A 23,964-nucleotide genomic window follows, 5' to 3' on the forward strand; every position below is an offset into this window, starting at 1 on the left:
ATTTAATAGTATTTTGTTTCAGCATTCTGCAACAAAGTGGATATATGACCATTATGTACAGCTGTTTTTCCCAAGGTCATCAGGCCATCATTCTGTGTTGATTGACAGGTTTTGTGTGATTGTAGCCCCATAAAAACGACAACATGGTTAGTATTAATGGACCTTTGAAATCAGTTGATTCCAATTATTTAATCCTACTCTGTCGGAGTTTAAACTGCTCCACAAAAGAGGAATGGTTCGCAGACAGTTATGAGACAGGTTGATGGGACAAATGTCTTTTGGATAAACTGTGTGAGCTTATTGTCCCGTTAGCCAGCTTGCAAACTGATAGTTGACAAGCTCGCTAGCTCAAAAGAGCTTTTTTTCCCCCTTCGGGATCGTGATTGAATGAAATAAAAATCAAATGCCGGCGGTGGGGTAAATGGCCTAGTACAGAGAAAATAGAAGCTCTTAGAGTTATTGTGATTGACTCACACTGTTCAAGCTGGCTAGCGTGTTAGCAGATAGCTCATCAGCTCCAGCAGTTTATAAACTAGACTACTTACTATGGAGTTGTCCTTACGTCACCAAGCTGGTAGAACCAAATATGGTTGTGTGGATGAATTTTGCTGCAACTTTCTGTTGTGACAGGGCCTAAGTTCTTCATCTTTTACAGGATACAAAAAACACTCCCTACCACTATCCCGCTCCTGACCCCAAATACTCTCATCACTAACACATTCAACACAAACAAGGATGTTGGAACAAAAAAAACAAAACAAACAAAACTCTAGGCATAGCTGTTTCTCTCTGAAGTTAAGAGCTGTATCCTTTACCATTGACCATGAACTACAGCCTTACTGGTGACAGAGTTATGGCAATGGCATGTTTCAACGGCAGTGATGTTTGCTTTGTGAAGAGACAAGTTCCTTTCTGTCACATTTTTACTGTCTGGGTGCATTTAGAAAACCAGCTGCCATGTAGGTGGTCATTTTTTCAGAAGAAATTTTTGTCATCACAGAAAACACATTTCATTGGGGCCCTCACATTAGCCTGACATTTTCATTTCTTAGTACTGATGCACACCTCCCTTGGTGAAGTCACAGAGGGGTAATTCACCTCTTTAAAATACACTATGTTTCTTCTGGGTATTGCCTACAGAATTACATAATTATTTTGACACAGCCTCTGAAATTGGATTGGCTCTCCGTGAGACCACAAAGAGATTAATTGGAGATTTCCTGTGCTGTTAAGACAGTTCAGCCAGTGGACACTTGACTGCAAGTAAAGATATCCATTATATAATTGCAGCTTTGTTTGCTTGTTGTTTATGTATTTGTTTAAGTGCAAGATTTTGCTTTAAATTGTACTTTCGTTTTAACTAATCAACTCAACATAATTCAGCTTTAGAGTATTCATTGGCTGTTGCTACAGAAAGAGGACAGTATTTTGACAAAAGAACCCACATTTGGATAGTAGAATTGTCATGTGGTTGTCACGCAAGGGAGCAGGGAACACAAAGAATAGGACCTAAGTGCAGGCAACGGAGGTAGGCTGATAAAGTGCAATGATTTAATTAAGAATAAAGGCTTACACGGGTTTTAAGCAGGTAGTAGTCAAAACCAGGGAATCAGTCCAACTAGGCAAACAAATCCGACAGGGAACAGGCACAATTCAAAAGTCCATAATCCAGGCAAGGTCCAAGGGAACAAAGAATCAACTCAACAGAACTCACAGAGAAGACATGGCCAGGCTGCTTGACAGAGGGACAAAGTACAACCGAAAATGCACAAGACCAGGACAATGAACAAAAGAAAAACCCCAGAATAAATACAGTTAGGTAGGGGAGACAACGAGACATAGGTACAATCAATCAAGGCGGATCAAACAATCTAAACTGGAGGGAAAGCAAACAAAGACAGGAAGTAAAACCACAAGACGCACAAGGAGAGGAGAACACTACAAAATATAACAGGAAACAGGACAAAACCCCAAAACTATGACAATAATGTGTTTTCATTAGGAGTCACAAACACCTGTAAAGTCAGACATGGCTGTCGAGGCCCATACTGTCACCTGAACATGGCCAATGAATGCTGAAGCACCACTAGCCGATAGTGAATATTTGGACCTAAGGCTTTACAGAGTTGGACACTTTCCCGGCAACACTCAGGCTCCTAAGGGACCTGGACTGTGGAGCATGAAAAAGGCTGCCTCAAGGGGATTGGCTGCGTTTGAAGAACCTTACATGTCTGCAACCTTCACCCACTCAAGGCTGCCCTCCCTAAGTCAACAGTGGCTCAGTTTTCAAGGCTGTCTGACCAACAAGTGTGTCTGTACATTCACAAGTTGACACCTCCTGATTTAAGAAGCCCTGCACTTGCATATTTGGTCAGGATGAGGAATTTAAGACGCTCCTTTTGGTCAGTCTCAAAGCTCAGTGTTGCTAGGTGGGGATCGTGACTCATGAAAGTGAGAAGTAAATTAGAGGCAGAGTTGCTCTCAAATGGCAGATTTGGACAAGAGATGTGCTGTTGTAGTCCATCTTGAAACTTTTGTAATTGATGCTAGTGAAGCCAAGGGAATTGACACACAAAACTTCAAACCCTATTTCTGGATTTTTTTATTTGTTGTTATGCCAAGATTGCTTCTCTCACTAGTATGTTCTGACTTGTTCATTGGAAGCAAAATAAAATAAAAATATGGCTTCAAAAATCAAGTGAAATATAGTCCAAATAAATCCAAAAATCCAGTCAAAATATGATTTATAATACAGTAATAATATGGCAAAAATAGATCTAAAATATGACAAACATATGGTCAAAATACAGCAAACATACAGCAGTGGCTCCTCTACAAAAGAGAAAAAACAGAAAACATACAAAACATTGCCTTTTAATGTAGCATACAGGTGTTACACAGTATCTCTGGTAACATGCTTAGTTCAGAAGAAATCTCTCCCTACTGCTAAACACATCGCGTTACTTCACATACACAGAAGAAATTAACATTGTTACAAAACACCGGATTTCAAGGGTAACAAGCTCCTGTGTTTTCTTTTTATCTGCATTGGCTGTCTTGAACCTAACAATTATAGGTAATGTGGATTTCTATCAGCAATAAGACAAGCAACGACCACTTTGTACGTAGTATTTTACAGAATATTCCCTTTACAAAAGAGTATTATTTATCTACTTTTCTCAGCATCCCTTTTCCCGGTAAAAGAAATGTGCCAAAATAGACCTTCGGTTATTTCCTGTTGTTCCCTGAACTCTCTGTAACCACACTGCAGGACTGCAATAGCAGTCACCCATTTTTTTCACCTGGTTACACTAGTTTAAGTCCCCCAGTAGTAGCTGCTAATCGCTCCTACAGCTCATCATATGGTGTCGAGTCTTACGTTAGCCAAAAAGCGAACCTTGTTTACACAGAGGCAACAGTGCTTAGCTGATATAATTTGAGACAAACTCAGGTCCTCGTGAGCTTATGAATTGAGTGTAATGACTTTTTTTTTTTTTTTTTTTTTTTTACAAGAAAAAGACACACTTCATTGTTTTATTAAGACCTGTAATTTAGAACAAACAAGCAGTGAGCTAGGGAGTCAGGCTCTTTTTCTAAATCAAACATATGAAATTAAGCTTAAAAAGCCAGGACACACAGATTTCTGCCTTGATTGCTCCTCATTTTGTTGTGCGCATTCCTATCTAACAGCATTATTCCCACAGTGCAGAAATGTTAGAGAAAACACTAGTTATTTTTCTGATTAATGTAATTGGCCCTCTGAACAAAGTTTAAGTGCCATAGTCCTTGGCCTGCTAATGACTACATGTGTTTGGATATGAAAGTGCACATGGAGGCCTTACACAGCACATTTGCTGGGAGGCATTCATTGGGAAAAGTGTAGTCAGGCTGTAAGATCCTGAGACGGATCAGAGCTGATGTGTGCTCTTTCTCTTCCTCCTGAGAGGAAGGGTTGGATTTAAAGGGCTTTATTCACAGGGCAATCCTCTTGAACTGTGCTATGGCTGCCATTTTAGCAGGAAACAGATGGGGGCCATTTGGCCTTTTGCTGGATTTGGACACAATAGGGCAACCTGGTACTCCATGGCTGAATATGTTGACCAGACATTTAGCTTAATATTCAGTCCTAACAAGTCAGAAGTCAGATCATTCTACTACAAGCAGGATATTTCCTCTTCTTTATCTTATTTTGTTTACTAATAGAGTTAATGATAAGTTACATTCCAATTTGTTTTGTTTTATTCCCTATCATTTTCCTTCAAACCTTTTGCTGAACTTTGCCTTTATCTATTCTTCAGAAGTAGATTAGATTAGCCATTGTGAGATATCTACTGTATCAAAGTGTAAGTCTTGTCAATAATATGTACCAAAAACATAACAAAACTAACTTGGAGACAAATATTTGTTGAACTCATTGGCCCATTTTCGGACGCATTGTACAGTCTGTACATTGAGGTGTTGTTTCCGTTCTGATCTACAAATAATTAACAGTCCTTTTGTGTGTCTCATGTGACATCCATGCCCATGGATTCCTGCACTTTTTCCTGTGCCTTTTATGAAAGAGCAAATGTTAAGATTAGATGTGGACTATAAATTCTAACCTTCCTGTCGCAAACTAGGTAGAGGGGAGAGACAGAGACAGAGAAAACCTCTGCCCATGCAGGGCCCCACATAACACAAACTACTTACAATACCAGCTAACAGGCTCAAATAGACATAGACATATGATTTACTGTAGATATATGGGAATTTTTAAAACCCAGTTCCACTTTTAATGTTTAATGTTACAGACCTTGTCATAAATGTTGAATGCGGTGTACAGTATGTCATGAATTTATTTTTGTAAAACTTCATACTGAATGTAACTTCTTTACATATTTACATTCAATGTACATTCTTGGACTTCACTTGGGTTTTCTCTGGTGATGGTCAGTGCTGTTGTCTCACATCTTGTACTAAATGACCCATTGACTGCATAGCTCTTTGGTGAATTTCACGCTAAAGGTTCTACCAAGACTCGAACTTCACAGGGCTGACCATTACACCATGGAACCCATCTTTTGCATGCAGACATTTTAAATCCCCACAAAGACATATAACTCGCATTGAAAAAAGTAAAGATTTGCTGCCCCATACTGATGAGATTGTTATATTTTAGACTTAAATTAGATGTTGAGGTTTACGTCAAGTTACCTCAGATTTTAAAGAGAAACACTGAATTTCCATTTTGAAGTTATTAAACTCACTTATGTCACTGTTAGCTGGGGGTCATCTACCTGGATGGATATACTTTGCCACAGTTTGGAGATAATTCTGCTTATTACTTGCAAAGTACTGAATTCAAACACAAACAACCTAAAGCTCTGTATATTGGGCTCGTCCAGGATTTGAACCCGGGACCTCTTGCACCCGAAGCAAGAATCATACCCCTAGACCAACGAGCCACATAAAATATGACTATGTGCTTTTTCATGCTTCTTGGTTTAGCAACCTACCTTGGCTGTCAATGGCAGGGTCTGCAATAGGCCCTTTTCACAGAAGACATTTTGACATGTCACAGTAGGAAAAGCATGGGTGTACATTATGAAATAAATAATGGCTGAGTTCCATTCAGCTGCTTCAGTTTCAGGGTCCTGGTATTGTGCATGCTGGCTCACTGTCATGCTTTCATCAATAACACAGAGCCATCATTAATGTTATTAGTAACACCTGTGCTTTTCCTCCAAGTCAAAATGTCTGCGGTGGAAACACTTACACTTGCTAAACCAGAGTTGGGAGTAACGCATTACAAAGTAACAAAGTAACATGTTACTGTAATTCCACTACTTTTGGTGGTAACTAAACATGTAACTAATTACTTTTTCAAATTAAATAATGCATTTACAATTACTGAAATTTAAATGGGCTTGTTACTTTTGTCTTACCTGAAAATAGTGGACAACTGCAGAGGATAAGACAAACGCAGCCTATTCCCTGGATTTTCCGGTTTATGATCAAACATCACCCGACCTTACAGTGGCGCAAACCAGTTCAGGCAATGTGAGCTTGCTGTTAATCATAGTGATTGTAATGTTTCTAATATAAACTGAAGAAATTTGGGTTCTTCAACTACTGTGGCAATGCTACCATCCAGCTTCGTGTGAGTCTTCTTCTACCAAATCCTACGGTCTAACCAAGTGTGGCTTACATGAACACTAGTCATTGCTGCCCTCTGGTGGTTGGGAGTATTAATGACTTCTATCAGTGATAATGGGTACAATGATAGATATAATTTGACAGTTGTCTCTAAAATAAGTATAGCTAAAATAATAAATAATAAATAAATATAGCTAAAATAATATAGCTGTGTGCATTAAAAAGACAGTTGAAGCAGACAAAGTAACGCTAAACACTGGATTCAAACTCAAAATGGCTTAAAGCCCTTGGGCTTTAACCCGAACTCCGGACCTCTCGCACCCAAAATGAGAATCATACCCCTAGACCAACGAACCCCACAATAGAAAGGGACATGCACTTTACCCATTACATTATTTACTGACTCTACTGTATATCTGAACTTTCTTGTATTTCCAAACGAAAAGCTTTTGCACCATTAGCAGAATGACAAGCTTCATTAACTTCTCTTATGGGCCTGTGGTTGAAAAGTGACACTTTGCCACACCATGTCTGTCATGTCTTTTCATAGACATTCACATAGGTCACATGGGTTAAAGATGTTAAATGAAAAGCAGAAACAAAAATCTATCTCCCCTTTCATGTGGTGGTCTTTATGGCATTTGAGCAAACGCTTGTGTTACCATGAAGTCGTTACAGGAGATTCAATGTGGCCATTTATAATGGAATTTCCACTAGAGAGGGAGCTTCCCCTTTGTAGACTGACCTCAAGGTAGCACTGGAGTTCCTCAAGGTTCCCCTCATTATGCCAAATGGACACACACTCTGACGCTCACTTTCTCTGACACACACACAAATATGTGCACATGCAGTCATGCATACAAGCGTGCACATACAAACTAATGTACACCAGGCAGCTCAGGGTTTTCCATTCTTCGATGCTACAGTTGCAGGCGGAAGGCAGAGTCCATAAATAAAGCTCCAATTTGCTTTCTGTGTATAGTTGGGATCACTGAAGAAAAGCTTCACACACTTTCCAATGACAGAAACTCTTTAAAGGCCCTCAAGTTGGCTTCACTGGTGTGACAGTGTAGTTTGTTAGTTTTAGGTCAGGTTATGTATCGTATTGATGACAAATTGAAAGAGTGAGGTGTCAGAGGAGTGGTTTTCAGGGGAACACTGTTCCACCTGTCATGTGTTGAACAGAAAACCAGTCATATGTGTCCGGGCAGAGGTCAGCTAGCGTATGATTCTCTGGCATGTGTGGAGCTCTAAAATTAGGGAGTGTGTCCGGGAGAAAAGGGTCATTTGAAGGCCTTTTCTTTTGCTTTTAAGATGTGTGTTCACCTCCTTGGTAAATGAGCTCAGTCATCTCTGACCTTCATTGTCACATTGCTGCTTCAGACTTTCTAACTCCTCTCGATGTCTTCTGGATGTTGAAACTACCACTTCAGATTAGCTTAGACTGAAATATATTGAAGCAAACGTCTAACCCACTGGACTTTTCAGACTCTTTTGACGCACTGTATACATTCTCTGAAATTTACAAGCGTTTTGGTAGCCATGTGCTTACATTTGTTTTTGACTCGTTCTGACAGACTTCCAGTGAACATGTGCTAACCGTGTGTCAGCCTAACTGATCCGCCTGCTCTGCTAAAAAATGCGACATGCTTTCCTGGCTCTAGTTTCAGAGGAATCCCTGATTGAGCTATTTCCAAAGCAAAGCCACGCAGATGATCCTACTTCTCATGCTTGTCCCTGTGTTAAACATAAGCAGATATAAGGGGGGCGATGAGTATAGATTTAAAGCTGTTTGACAACACTGTGATGAAAATAGTGACAAGTACATTGGCAGCAGAAGTGGTTAGTGAGGCCAGGTCCCAGCTGAAGGGGGCCAGGTTACTGTTCCACTAAAGTAACCTCAGGAAATGACCTCTACTGACTGCACTACAACCTGGCTGCTGCTGTACTACCGAAAGGTGAATTCTTCTTTGGGAAATGAAAGTTTTTACAAGTTTGTTAGATGTAGAAGGCCAATAGTGGAAAATGTATCATCACTAACTGTACATAATGTAACTCATGTATTCAAATTTCATACTTCTCTGCAATGTTTGTACAACAGGTGTGTAAGGTGTGTTTTTAGATTGCTGTTTAAGTGGCCTTTAAGGTTGTTACAATATTTGATACATTTTGGAAGGATTTAATGCAGTCTAGAAAATTTTCTGTGGTATGACAAAAGACATCTTTATAGTACATACTACAATTAATTATTAAAAATATCTCTCTCTTTCTCTCTCAGGTGGCACACATTTCTGGTATTTCTGTGTATTTGAGAAGATGCTCAATTTGATTGAAAACTATGTTCTATACACTAATCTCTGCTGTTTTGGCTGTTAGCATACCAGATAATATTGTACTTAACAATTCTGTGCTAACCGGAGAAGACCCAGGACTTCTGCCAGCAGATGTCAATCAAACTTTCAATATCTCTAGTATCTCTGTGGCACAGCGCTCCATGACTGTCCAAAAAATGTGTTAAAACACATCAATGAGCCACACCATTGCTCTGGGTGACATGGTCCTTCATTACCTTAAACATGGCCACTATAGTTTATTTTGAGTTAATCTTACATACTCTGCCCTAGTGCAATAAATATTCACTCGAGCACCAAATGTGGATTAATCTCCCGCTGAAAATTGTCCTCAACGAATGCACTGTTTCCTCCTGTTTGAGTAACATTTGCTAAAAACTACAGTGCCCAGCTGTTTTTGGATATTACTGAGCCTTTAAAAAAAATAAAACTATATATTTGTGAAATTTATGTCTTCACTAAATACTAATGTGCTAGGAGCTGAGTGCCAAATGGTAGGGAAGTCAGATAGCATAGAGAGAGAGAGATGGACTAATGCTTTTCATGGGATATATAGAATAAAAACATTAACACAAAATTAATCCTTTAAACATGAATAACGAGAGTACTGTATGTGCTATTTTATGAATGCAGTATATACTCAATGTCTGGTTAGAATGAGTACATGGTTTTGTATTAGGACACAGCTTAGGTCACATTTCTGTGAGGCCATATGTGAGCTGCTCTGTAGTCACAGCAGGATGACTGTTTCAGGAATGATGGCCGTCTTATGTTGCTACTGTTTCTACTTGATTGCTGATGCCTCTAGAATGTATATAGTATAGGATGACTGCTATGGCCATTTGGAACAATGATTGCAGTGATGCCATTAGACTTGCTTCCTCAAAGTCAGGAAATGCATTCCTGTGAAGCGTGGGCCCAATATGTAGCTCTTTAAAAATATGTGGTTTAAGTTTACCATGAAACCAGCAGCTTTTGCCTTTTTGAAACCCAAGAACATCTGTGGACTGACTCCAAATGGGTTTATAATTTAAATGATTGACACCGACACTGATCCCGAGACCCCCTATAGTATAAGGGATATCCCATCATTCGGTGCAAAATGGTTGACGGCAGCCATGCTCTCTAGTGTGCTTGCATACACACACACACACACACACACACTCCTCCCTTTTTGTCTTTCTAAGTGGTTCCTAGAAAAAAGAGAGAGGAGATGGAGATGATGGAGGGCCAGAGATAATTGTGAGGACACAAATTTCTGGGGGGACTGGAGAGTTAAAGGGGAAAGGTCAACAGTTTGATCATGAGGGTCAGTATTTGTGTTTGAGAAGAACCAGTCTAGTGTTCGCCTCCATTCAGATTTATGGCTGTATTTTTTGCAGATCAAATGCTCAGAGTGAGCATAAACACACACACATGCATGCACATACTGGCATGAATGAATGCATTAATTTTGCCCTTCACTCCCTCTTTCTCTCTTTCTTCGCTTTTCATCACTCCTCCAACACACACTTAGCCACTTATTCCAATGTAAAATGTAAGAGAACACATTATATGTCACTAAACTAGATTTGTCGGCTGCCTCTGCTGTGCACCGGAAACCACTAAAGACTGCACTTTGAGGTTTAACACCTGCTTTCTTTCTCTCTCTTTCCATCTCCTTAAGAGTTTCTCCAAAAGGCCAACACCAGTATTTTGGATTGAAGCTGCTAATCACATATTCAGTTCCTATAAATTTCAACATTTTCATGCAAGAAACCCAACCGGGGTACTTGTCCCCCAGGGGGTACTTCTGCAGTTGCCAGGAGGGTGAGTGGAAAGATTGTGGAGTACTCAACTAATTTGAGAAAACAGAGATGAACATTTGATTAAATAAAGATTCCACATAGGGTTGTGATTCAGAGTGCGTGAAAACTAGTTAGCAAGCTAGCAGAGACATCTAAACAGTAATGGATAAATGATGAAATAGTTTGCTAAAAGTAATGGATAATTGGTTGAAAAAGACAGTTCTAAATTAAACAGTACAAATAGTTGAAATGGTTGAAAAAGATAGCTATTGGATAAATGGTGAAATAGCTAAAAGTAAAGGGTAAATGCTTGAAATTATTAGCTAAAAATAACGCATAAATGGTCAAAAATATGGCATGCTTCCTAACCACTGGGTCACCACGACGCTCCCAGACTTGAGTCTTAATAAAAGTCTGCTGTTGGCCCATACATTGAACAAACCCCAACTCTTTTCTCCTCTCTTTCCTTTTCACTCTTCTTTCCTTTCTCTCCCACCTTCCCTCCATCTCTCTCCCATCCCCTCTTAACCTTTTCCTCTCACACACTCTTTCACACCCACGCCTCCTCGCTCTGTCACCCCTCACCTCCCCCAAAATGCCATGATCGCAACAAAAAATTGTTCTGGACATGTTTTACGTTAATCTGTGAGGTTCCAAACCCACTTGTTGTGGCTGGGTGAAAACAGCGATACAGCAGCCCTGAGCTGGCTGTTGTAGCAGAAACTCATTTCTGAGGATCCGGTGGGAGTCTGGTCAGCTGGGGCGTCCCTCCATAGCCAGAGAAACTACAGTGGGATCTGGCTGGTGTCATGTCTCCAGTAAAACTCTCCTGGGTCTTTTCAATTTATGGTCATCGATCAAGCATTGCTTCTACGTGAAATCTCTAGACATCTTCAAAGCCCAGCATGGTGTTGTTGTGTTTAGGTGTGAAGGTGTCAGTCCCTGCCCTTCCCCCCTTTGCTGTTCCATAATGATCAGTTCAGGGTCATCCAGTTCACGCTCTCTCTGGAGTTTCTTTCTGAAAAAAATGGGTCAACACTCTCACCCAGTGGTCACAGTTAAAGCATCACTATAGCATCATATATGTAATGCAATGAGAGGATTCTGCTTGAAAGTTGGTGATGTGTAGTCTGGCAAAGATTTCACAATTTTGGGTTTATTATTGGGATTCATCCACGGCCATGATGAATGTGCTATGGACAAATAACATTTTAAGGTGATTGACAGCTCTTTGTAGCTTGATAATCAGACTGAATTTTATTTCAGTTTATTCATTCAGCCTTCCATTGTGATCATATTAGCCAGTTTCTTGTTGGGTATCTTGTTTTGTTTTGGCCTAACCAATCAGTAGCGAGTGCATATTTGTCCCGCCAACGTTATTTTAGGCTGCGATTAACATAACATTTTTCACACTGATCCAAGAAATATGTTGATTAAAGAGTTGTTATTGCTGTAAGGCGACTTACCAAAACTTGTAAAGCTGCGTCAAACTCGTACACGTTTGTCGCCATTTTTCTGTCGCTATTTTTCATGAATGTAGCTAGGTAGCTAGCTAGCTATGTAGGAAGTTTGTGTAGTTTCTCCAGCTGACGGAAACAGCTGTCAGTGGAAACAACGCCTATTTAAATCACTGATTAAAGAACCTGTTCCAGACCTCTGAATCGCCTCCCACATCTCCAAATTGTTCAGACTTTAATCAGCTTGCATGATATAATCTGGCATATGATAACAGGGGACCCACGTGGGAAGAAATCACCTGACATGATTTTGGGTACATGTGCACAGCTTCATATTGCTAACCAATGAGTTCAGCATGGGTTGAACATGCATTCAGCAGACCCATATCATATGTGCATCTGCTGTATGAAAGGGCAAATGGGTGTAAATCAGTAGTGAAGTTGGAGGCACTGAAGAGGTTCAACCGTCATTGACGAGTGTACTTTTCTGTGGATAGAGTGCTCATAGTGCTTTTATTGGTTGGTGTTCTGGGAAGTTTCCCTGCTAGTGACCTCACTCTGTGGTGGATATGTATTTGGAATGTGCTGGGATGCTCTTCTTTGTATGAGTCCCGGTTTTTGACTTGGACTGACTAATTAAAGCAAGTGTAATTTTACCAAACAATCTTGCCTAGTGCAGCTTTAAATGATTCCTCTGCTTACAGCTCAAACCACGTCTGAGCAGGAAACAGCCTCTGATAAACTCTCCTGTACTGCACCTTCCTCTCTTTCTCTACGTGGCAGCACCAAAGAGAGGCTGAGCTGAGTGTGGTGGTGGTGGTGAGTGGTCTGGTGGTTTTGCTGTTATATAACGAGCCTGGTCGGCTGGCTGATCACAGCCTAAAAGAGCTGTGAATACTGGCCCTGTCTGAGTGGTCCGTTACATCCAGCCACCCCACCAGCCAGACGCTGGCGGCCTGATCAGCTTGTCTTTGACCTTCATAAAAGAGCGTCCCCGCCTCTCACTTTCTTTCTTTCTTTCCCGCTCTTTTCTTTGTTTTTGTCACTCTTCACCCCGCAGTTTTTCTCACCTTTGGATTCTATCCTCTAATCCCAACTATGATAACTATGGGATAAGTCTGTCATTCCACTGGGCTATCCACTCTCTTACCCCCACCAGCTGTTTTTTCAGCGTCTAGACACACATGCCGCTATTGATAAAACAAAGAGGACACTACAGTGTGCTGCTGGACAATGAGGACGTCGTGGAGTGTGGGTCTTCTCCTGCGGCAGGATTAAGTAGACTCACAGCTCATCTGTTTGTGTCCTGAATCAGGGTTCAGGGAGGCTTTGTGTGTGTTTACGAAGCATCAGAGAGTGTACGTACCTGTGTATTTCATGAAGACTTGAATTGACTTCTGCATTAACATCACTATCGTTTGTGTACGTGTGTGCATGCATGTATGTATGTGTGTGTTTATAAACACTGGAGCGGGGATGGAGACGGGGAGGCATATGACTCAGTCTTTCCTCCAGCTGTCTCCCCCCCAGTGCAGGTCACCGTCGGCCAAACCAGTGAACTCATCAGGAGGCTTCCTGCGATAGCAAGTTTGTAATGCAGTTTCTGCTGACTCTCAATATTTACCGGTCTCCTGCATGAGCTTTGGTTTCCAAATGGGCTTACTTTGCATGTCTGGGGCACATATTGTATTCAGGTTAAGAATAAAGTTGTTTACGTGGGCATGTCTGAACCTTCAAGGCACAAAAGCTCTTTACTTTCAGGCCAAGTCCAAATCCTCATCTTACTGTTTGTTTCCCTATCTTGCATAGATTCCATTCTTTTCTGCTGAATGCACCAATTGATATGACTAACTAAGATGCTGCTGTAGGCTGCACATCTAACTATAACAAACAGTCTTTTGCTGGAGTCCTGGTGCAGTCTGGGGAGAACACGTGGCGGTAATAGCGGGGTAGAGTAGATGGTGCTGATGGTGGTGTTTATGGGAACAGCCTCAGCGGCCCTCTGTTCCCTGTTTGGTCAGCTGCAGAGAGGTTGCTGGTCTGAGGAGCTCTGACATCACTAGCAGAAGTGAATCCAGATACACTGGCCTATGGTGTAACGACAGTGTGGGCGAACTCAACCGCTGCAGATGACTTTCTTACAGTCCTGTTGAATGTTACGCAAATGTTAGCCCCCCACTGTTTCATTTTAGGTTTGTTCAAAATCAACTTTTATAGTGACAACCACAGAAGAAGTACTACATTTTATTGCCAGCACAAAGGGTTTCTGCTCTCTATCCTCCAAGTCGTGAAATTATACAAAATATAGTACCATTACATTTGCTTTTGACTCACTATAATGTACGAGCAGGCTTGTAGCAGCTAAACCAACTTACATGAGGTAAATCCACCATTAGATTCAGGCTGACAAACATTTTATGAAACTGTGCTTTCTGTAGTTTTGAATCTTGAAGGATGTTTCCTGAACATCTGTCCTTAAAATACCCACACAGAGGTGTGGCCTCAAGTCACATGACTTGTCTTTGAGTCAGACCCGAGTCATGAATCTAATGACTTTAGACTTAACTTGACAATCCAAAACACACTTGCAAATCGACTTGTGACTTCTCTTGGACTTTAGCCTTTTGGAATGATTTGATATCCCCCCAAAGACCAAAGATTAAAAACTATGTTATAAAAAAAGTGTGCAGCAAATCAAATCTTCCTGACAACAGACTTACTTTTAGCAGAAGCCAATCACGTTGCACAAGCATGTGGGGAAAGGCATGTTTGGCAGTGCAGACCAGCAGACAGACGGATAAAGATGATACCTCAGATTATTACATTTGGATGTCAAGACTACCAGGGTTTCCCACAGTGTATTGTGGAGGTGCCTGCCTCGCCTGAAATAAAGAGCACCAATGCTAACTTCAGAAGTAATTATTAAGTTTTATGGAATATGATGGTTTATAAATTTTAAGGGAAAGCTAGCAGTGGCGCTTCATAGCAAGATGAGCCGGGTCAGAATCTGTCTGATTGAGTTCAGTAAGCGAATGAGCGGTTGATCACATTGTATGTTTGCTTCACAGTGATTAATCAGAGCAGCATATCACAATGTTGGGGGAAAAAGAAAACCTTCAGAGACAAACAGACCAATCAAACACCCCACTGCCATTTCCTTTTTGGCAGAACATCTGAAATGTTTTTTTATTGTTATTTTTTGTTTTTTCTTAGTCTTGAAAAATGCGTTGGTGTTGGGGAAACCCTGTCTATGCTGTGGTTAACAAAAATGAGATGCAACATGCAATTACATCATAGATGATTGTAATTGTATCACAGTAATAACACACCAAGTCGCACCTGATCGGTTTGCTTTTCACTGATGTGAAGTTTATTTGAAAGCGATAAATACACATTTATAAAAGCATTCATTATTTCTGTACATTTACTACACTTACTGTTACCCAGTTTAAACATGTAAATTGGCTATAATTTTGTTGAAGGGCACATAATGACTTGTTTAAGACCCGAAACACAACGTTTAAGACTTGACTCGGTACCCAAAAGTATCAGCCTAACAGAATAAATTTCCTGTATTTAAAATGTTGACTAAAGACCTACGTTAACACCTTTTAAACATCTTTATTGCTTTTCAGTGTGACTGATGTGGTTTACCTGCTTTTTACTGTAATGTGCTTACCTAGTTACTTTTTCTTTGTTCTGTTTTGACCTCATGAAACACTCTGGAACACTTTGTATTTAGATGCCTCATAAATATTGTTGACTAGACCTGAATCATTAAGTTCAACATTCAGAAAAACATTGGAAAAAAAAAAAAAAAAAGCTGTGGTGGCACCAATGCAACATGAATGCAAGACTGATAAATGAGGGGAAGTGGGGTTAAGATGGCTATCACTATACATCACTTTCAGCAAGTGGTTTTGCTGATAAACAAGTCATACAAGAAGGCCATCTCTTGTTGGGCTTCAGCTCTGCCTCTTATGAAAAGAAAGCACTCCGTCTCCCACACAGCACTGAATAGAGAAGTGCTCTGTGACCACACACATCTTTGCCAGGCCCTATCTCAGTGCCAAACATTTGAGCCCTCTCCCTGTTGAAGGCCTGTGGGCTTTTGTCTCCGTGTCTGATCTGCGACTGAGGTAGAGACAGGCTCAATAGGGGAAGGCCTTCCTATCCTGTTAGGCTCAGGTCTCTCTCAAAAGGGTTGTTTCTCCCGGAGCAGAGGTCGTTGCCATTTGAAACTGCAGCTCAGAAAACACACAAGGAAAGAAAAGGAGGGGAGTGAGGCGACATCCAACAGATTTTTATTTGGAAGTAGGATTAGTGTGTTGCAGGGTAGAGGACTGTGAGCAGAAAGGTCCCCTCCTCTTGCCTTATCTGGGAATCTGACAAGCTGAATCAACCATGGCTTTGTGTGGAATTACATCATTTTCAAGTTTTCCCAGAAAGTGGAAAGACTTTTGAGGGTTTTTGGTTCAAGTTTTTCATTGTCAGCACATTGACAAAATTGTCCATCTAAACCAGTTATTTTGTTTTTTAGTGAGTCACAAAACCATATTTTTGTTAAAAAAGGAGAGAAAAGTTACCGCTTAACGAAATGATGATTTCATTTTCCTCCACTGTTTAAAAACCTATTTTAACGAATGTTCTGTGCTTTACTGCTGCATATGATATGATCTGACATATTCCTTAAGATACTACAAAAATGCTCAAAATGGCATAGAAATAGGGTTTGACGATATGACAAAATGCACTATGAGGCAATCCCGCACTGTAACCAATGTAGCTTGTGCTCTTATATTGCTGGTTGCATAAGGCCATTGTAGATAATGTTGCTAATTAATCAGTAGGTCTGCTTTATGGCAAATTTGAATTTATGCGTCAGTGTAATGAATTACTTTAATTTGTCGGGTATTTTATTTACTAGATTAGCCAAAAATGAACAGTCCCACCTTGTTATTTAACAGTTTCTGAATTCTTAATTCCAGAATATTTACAGTCATGTTAACTTATATAACAATATAAAATGACATGTAATGTGATAAAATGTTATTTATGTTTAGTGTTGAGCAGTAACAAATTACGTCGTAACATGTACTGTGATTATTTTCCTCAGGAACTTCAGTGGACAGACTGGTCCAGTACGTGTTAGCTTAGCCTCCACCAAAAGAGCAGAAATGCGACTCCTGGTATTGAGAAATTCTGGGAGTCGCAAGCAACTCCAGAGTTGGCCACGTTAGCTACATTCATAATGTAGCATGGCTGCTTCTTGTTAAACCACAGTCTCTCATTTTCTATTTCTGCAGGTGTTAAATACAGAATATGTGACACGTGGACACAGAGCTGAGTAGTGAACATAATGTAACAAATGACTTTACCTGCTGAGTAATTAGAAAATTACTTTTTTCAATAAGAATCTAATTTGTAATGTGCAACTGATTACGTTTTCCACATAACTCACCAAATACTCTCCATATTTGCTGAAGCCTAATTGGAAACTCACCTGTTTTGCAGATATTAGCAATTTCATTATTGCCAAAATTTTTTTACTTAAGTCAGTGTGTAGGATTTAGTGGCATCTAGCGGTGAGATTGCAGTTTGTAACCTTGCCTCACCCTCCCCTTCCAAGCGTGTAGGAGAAACTACAGTGGCCCAAAACTCACGAAAAGCGACTGCACCTGTGAATAAGGCAGCCTTTGCATTACCCATTGCAGTATAAACCGAACCATGTGCTGCCCCTCTCCTTTAGACTGCACAACTTGTCAATATGATCATTTTGTCAGTGCAAGATCGGACATTTGCTGCACTCACATGTTTGTAATCTGTCAAAGCAGTGTAGGACCAGAATCCATTAATGCTTTTCACACAGAAAGTGAAATATGAGAAAACATTTCAAAGGAGAAAAGTGTGTGAGAAAAGTTTTAGGTTTTGGTATTGTGATGAAGAGCCTACTCCTGTGGGTGAACTAAGTCAAACAGTGGCATTAAGGAATTTAACTTGAAGAAAAATCTAACTGTAATGAGGGAGCGGCTCTGCTGTGAGCCTTCAGCCTCTGTCAGGCAGAGCTCTGTGTGGTTGTGGCAGATGGAAATGAAAAGGTTGAGGTAGCAGAATGTTTACATTTTTAAATCTTTACACTGAAAAAGTTGCAACAAAGCCACCCTTTGAACTCCCTGGGCAGCACAGAGGAAGAGAGGCAGAGAAGGCATTTTATCAGTTTCAAAGAACTTGTACTTTCATCTTTCTTGTTTAGCCATCTGGTGAACTAATTAGCTGTTTCCTGTCCGCTGAATGTTTTGGGGTGGGCATGGCAGCAGTCTGGGGTTAAGGGGTGGCATTGGCCAGTGGGTAGATTACAGGTTTCGGTTGTTACCACGGCTTCTGGAACATGGAGCTGCGGGCATCACGTGTTGATACAGGGTGCGGGCACTTCAGATGTGGTCAGGGACATGTGGAAGCTTTCTAGGGTTTATCCTGCCCAGCCCAGTTTAGGGCTCCCGAGGGCAGAGAGAGCAGGCATTACAGCAGGCAAACCTGTATTCAGACAAACAAACATAGGGGTGCTTTGTGTGTATATACGTGTGTGTGTGTGTGTGTGTGTGTGTGTGTGTGTGACTGTGTGAGCGTCTTAGCTTACTTTTAGCTTTTAGGTTTGGATGTGTTGGTGTATATGTTTGTCACTATCCTTTGGTTTTGAAGAACATAAACCAAAAAAATACAGTCAAGATGTTGACATTTGTTCTATTTTTGATTGGTAAATCTCTGAATCATCTGTGTGCATGTTGCATGTTTGACTTGTTTAGGTTCACACTCCCAAATTACAAACTGACCAGGAAGCCCCTTGTTAACAGAATTAACAAGGAGTCAGAAGTATGTATATGAGTGGCAGGTCAGAGATTTTTGCTTTTAGGCGAGTAGAACTGCTGGATTGAATTTTAGGGTCATTTTCTGCCAAAGTTCAAATATTCTTGGTGTGAAGCTGTCTTCAACAGTAAGGTGAAAGCTTGGATCTTGGATCGCCATTCTTGCAGTGTATTTTCCCTGGCCTATGCTGAGACAACGTCGTTCCTTGATGCCTAAAAAGGCAGGCTGACGGACACGTTGACTGAAAGAGTCCAATAAGACAGGACCTTGGGTTTGTAGAGATTGGCAGCTCTATTTACATGCTGAGGACATGGGCGTCGCAATATACTAGTCAAAAGTCAAAAAGATGTTAAAACTGCCGTCAACGGTTCCCACGCTTTCCAAGCCAAAGCCTACGAACTGTGCACTGCTAATCTTTCTTGCCCTGAAACCCCCACCCCTGCTCTTTTCTCCCTCCATCACCAGTGCCCGGCCCTGACCCAACCAGCCGTATCTTCAATCATAAAGTCACTCTACAGGCCAGGGTTTCCCCCTCTGGATGGCCAAGCTGCCTGATCCTTTGAGGGCGGATGTTAATTGGTCATTTTGGGCACAACTCCATGGATGGTATCTATTTCACATGTGACACTGGCAGCCATTGAGGGCCCATAGAGCTGTGTGGGTAATTATTCTTAATGAGGCATAGAACGCTTTTATGGCTTTTTTCATTCACATTGACTGGCAGTGATGTAGAGAATACAATCATTTTCAATTCCTATCTTACATGTGTTCTTCTTCTGTCTTTTTCTTCTTTAGACCACCTGACATAAAGTAAATTGGTTGGTTGGTTAGATGGATTGATTGATTGATTGACTGATAGATACTGACCATTTTTCACACAACAACAAAACAACAACTGTCTGGCACAGCACCTGCTGGGTTTTTGCATAATGCACAATACACACGAATACAATACAAAATACAAATGGAATATAATTAAATGTTAACACAAGCCCTCAAAACTGTCCATACAGGAAAAATAAAGCCTCCCCAGCCATATTCCCTTCCCTCCCTCCTCATGAGGTACGACTTATTTAACTGAACATAAAAAACACAGGGAAATTGGGGAATTGGGAGATGAAAGGCGGAACTTGCCTGTGAGACAAAGAAAGAGAAAAAGGCAGAGAAAAAGATGAATTTCAGGACATTACAGTATGGGGTTTCTCTAGAACGAAGTGTGAAGATGAATTTTAAATAGTCTGAGAGTGGTAGAAAATAAATAGAAATGGGATGTGTGAGAAAGAATGTGCATGTCTGCTAATTATAGAGATCCATGTGTGCCTGTGTCTGTGTGTTAAGTTGTTTAATCTGACAGTGGTGTCTTGTGGTGTAAGGTAACTAAAGTACTGTATTTAAGTATTGTTTTGAGGTACATTATTTCCATTTATGCTTAGATGTCACTGTGTTTCAGAGTGAACTATTCAACTTTTCCTCCACTACATTTATTTCACAACTATAGTTACTTTGCATTGCATCTATCTATACACAGGACATATGATGAACTTATAACATATGATGCATTGTCACAAAGATAGAGATAAAAGCTACAACAGTAAAATGCCACTTACACATTAATGCATCGGTAATAACATCACAACTCACAGGGGCTCACAAGGAATGCTTCAGATAATATTGAATGCAGGACTTGTAATGGAGTATTTCTATTCAATTCAATTATTTTTATATAGCGCCAATTCATAACAGAAGTTATTTCATTGCGCTTTTCCTATAGAGCAGGTCTAGACCGTACTCTATAATATTAATTACAGAGAACCAAACAAATCCCACCATGGCGACAGTGGCAAGGAAAAACTTCCTGGAAGAGGGCAGAAACCTTGGACAGAACCAGACTCAATGGTGGGCGACCATCCGCTGCTGCCGTGTTAGGTTTTGAGAGAAAGTCTGTGTTTACTAATGATAGACTAGTGCATGCCTGTTTGTGTCGGTGTATGTGTGTTTTTTGTGGGTCTTTTTTTTTCAGCATTTCAGTGTCCAAGTGTGAGCTGTATGAGGAACAGCCAATTCTCTCGCAAAAAGAGTACAAGAAGAGAATGTAAGAATCCAGTAAGTGTATCTCAGCTAATGAAAGAGCAGTGTGAGTCTGTGTGAGGAATGAATCTCATTTTACAGCCTCATATTAAGCTCGTGCCTTGTGTATTTTAAGACTCTTTTCTCTCATATATCCCTCATGGTCAGCTGTGGCAGACAGACCAAGCAGAGCAGTGGTGCATCGTGGGCCAGCTGCTGTTCCAAACACACACAGAGTCTGAAGTGAACAGCTGGCTTTCTGAAAAATAGAAAATCTTTTTTGATAATTGGGGAAGGTTGTAATTCAGAGCTGCTTCTGTCTATTTGAGGTCCGTTAAGTACAGACTGCATCGAGCCTCGGCGAGCGACGTGTCTGAAATACCCAATGCCCTTTTTTCAGTCATGCTCAGATGATTTAGTACTGTCAACTAAATGACTAACACTGTTTGTGTGAATTGATATTTACATGTTGTTCTGTGTTAACTTATGTAATGACATACAATAATTCCTGATAGCTTGTAGACAGTAAGCAAACACAAAACCCATTTCTTTAGATATTCTGCCAAAAAGGAAATGGTGCGTTTTTGCTCGTTTCCTTCCCTCATTCCCTCATTTTTAGAGATGAAATCTAAAATCAACAAAGCAGTCTGCTTTTTTATTTAACAAAATGTAGGACTAATAAGATTTGGAAGTGTGTCTGTGGTCAGCACTGATGGTTATGCTGGCGTCAGGACCGCCAAATTGTATTCCAAATGCCTCACTCTGTTTTGTATGCTTTTCTACTTCCCTCTAACAGTGCGTCTCGTGAGATCAAGCACATTTATTACAAACTCAGAACTGTTTTAACACAACCAGATATACACAGAAAGTGCCGGTGGCTTGGAAAGGCTGTAAATTGTGGCGGCCGGGCCAAGCATCCGTGGATTTGATCCAAATCAGAGACGTTTACAGCGAAGCCTTGCTTCTGTCTCACCAGTCAGCAACAGTAGCTGGCATGATGAGGCTGAGGTTTCACCGGGTCGCTGGTCTTTTATAGATGGAGAGAAAATGAAAATGCCCACCATACTGTATCATGCCTCACTTGCAGAGAATAGTAGAGAATGCTGTTCCCATTTTAAAAATGGACTGAGTGCTTGTTCTGGGTGATTTGGGGACAAATCTCTCTCTTTTATATCAGAGGAGTTGTAGTTGAAGTACCTCAATCTCACACTGTTGCCACTTTCTGAACTGACATCAACACATGACATCTCACCTGAGTGAGATCATTGTCTCCTCTGTGGAATAACATCACAGGTCAGAGGTCAGACTCTTCAGGGTTACAACCTTGACACTAAACGTGTGCATGTTTTTCAATATTCCCGTTCAGAGGTCAGGGTTGAGTATGATGAAAGCCAAAGTAAAGGTCAAAGTGAATCAGGTTATTAGTCTGGGCCTTGCTGTGTGTATTTTTGAGGATGCGCATTGGTGAAAGTGGACATCACACCAGAATGTGAGCTAGCAGCGTCCTCTCTGAAGACAGATTGGCTGAGAGGGAGCCCCTCTGAGAGCAACCACCTTGTCCGAACAGAGGACACGTTTGACATGCTGCTTCTTTCATCACTCAGGAATGTTTGAACAGAAAAGATTGCTGAATATTTTTGTAAATATCCAATTGTTCAAAGGTGAAACAGTTTTCAGAGCACAGCAGAGCTGGGGTTCCAGATTAGGATTGCTTTACATGCAGGAAATGAAATATCTTTTCCGAAAAAATAATGCATGATTTTTCTTAATATTTTTTTTTTTAAAACATGGTTGAAACAATCTATTTCTTTGTGCAGAGTACACAGACATCTACCATGAATAGTCCAGGTTAGTATTTTACACTTCTGGACTGATGCACATTACACTGTCCAGAAATAGGCTTATTCGCTTTCTTGCTGAGAGTTAGATGAAAAGATTGATACCACTCTCCTATCTGTCTGTTACATAGAAGATGGTTAGCTTAGCTTAGCATGAAGACTGGAAAAAAGGGGAAACAGCTAGCCTGGCTCTGTCTGACGCTAAAAAAATCTGCCTGCCAGCACATCTAAAGCTCACTAATAATACTAATTATTATTGGATGCAGCACCACCAATTTGTCCCCATGGCAATTCTGCAACTAAAACCCCCTGCAATAGGTCTGTAAAACTTTTGCCATGACACCTCTAACTGCAAATAAGGTCAATTATTAATCTTTATTATGATTTTTTAATCCATGAGGGCTTTATATTTGTAAAACTTTTAGAGACTTACAGAGACTAGAAAAGCATTTTTTAAGTGCATGACGTCATCCCAATGTAAAGTCTATGGGCGGAGCAAGACCAAATGGGCCGGGCCAGGAAGGGAAACGCTAATGCCCATGTGCAGTGGGCCACACAGCCCAGAAGCAAACCAGAAAGCGCCAAACCTTTTTTGGAGTGCAAATTTCCAACTTTGTATCTCTGGAGACTTTGAGAGGCCGTGGTAACTGTCAATAATGTTTTAATTTGGCCAATCAGAGGCTTACAATCCATTGTCAGTCAAAAACTAATTTCACCAATTCGCCATCTGAACCAGTTGTCAATCACTTTTTAATTCAGCGAATCACTTCACAGTATTATAAGGGGCGCACACAAACAATTCATGCCCCATCCATCATTTGATTTGTACAGACAACTTTTAATCTAGTTAGCTAGTAGCTACCGCTGTCTGCTTATCAACTCCTTGATCATAACAGAATATAGTACCCGTATCCTGCCTGGCAGGCGGAGAAGGGTCCAACTGCAGTCCTCCATCCTGAGGCCACTAGTTCTGTGAGCCAATGGGGTTTGAGCATGCGTAGTAGGGTTCTGTTGTATGAAGTAGGCAACGTAAACTTTCACTTATTTCACCTTAGCAGTCTGCCAAAATCTGTTTCTGAACAAATTTGAGACGAGAAATAAGCAATCCAGTTGCTAAATCTTCACTCATATTAAATCTACAAGACTTAATTTAAAAGTTTGTTCCAACTTTTGTAAGGCAAGGGCACTACTGCACTTCTGGTTTCCACTGCTTTACTAGCTTCTTAGCTTACTACTATAATTTCCCATAGAGGTTAACGAGTTAGCTAACATTAGCTTGCAGTTTACTGTATCGGCCTGGAGTAGCTCATTAGCCGCCAGTGTCTAGCTTTCCAACAAAACGTGCAACATGTGATTTTTAAAATGAGCAGTGGTGAAAGATACTATATTCTGTTATGATGAAAAGTTGTCTACTTCCACTTTAAAATGTAGATTAAAAACGTTGCTGTCTGTTGATACTTTGATC

At 40.6% G+C, this 23,964-nt stretch overlaps 2 protein-coding genes and 1 non-coding gene across 4 annotated transcripts in view; 1 reads left to right on the top strand and 2 right to left on the bottom strand.

Moving 5' to 3' along the window:
- The window catches only part of prss35 (serine protease 35), a 36,239-nt gene extending 30,101 nt beyond the window's left edge, over positions 1–6,138 (bottom strand). The window contains exon 1 of the mRNA XM_044207037.1: positions 5,925–6,138. Coding sequence (XP_044062972.1) covers positions 5,925–6,001 — 77 coding nt within the window. The 5' untranslated portion in view covers positions 6,002–6,138. The remainder of the gene's footprint in view (positions 1–5,924) is intronic.
- me1 (malic enzyme 1, NADP(+)-dependent, cytosolic) overlaps positions 1–23,964 on the top strand; it is a 94,238-nt gene that overhangs the window by 9,713 nt on the left and 60,561 nt on the right. The gene's annotated exons all lie outside the window — the stretch shown is intronic.
- trnap-cgg lies at positions 5,373–5,444 on the bottom strand. Its single transcript has one exon. It is a non-coding gene; the product is annotated as a tRNA-Pro (tRNA).

This window comes from Siniperca chuatsi, linkage group LG9, assembly GCF_020085105.1.
Source record: "Siniperca chuatsi isolate FFG_IHB_CAS linkage group LG9, ASM2008510v1, whole genome shotgun sequence".
Lineage (NCBI taxonomy): Eukaryota > Metazoa > Chordata > Actinopteri > Centrarchiformes > Sinipercidae > Siniperca > Siniperca chuatsi.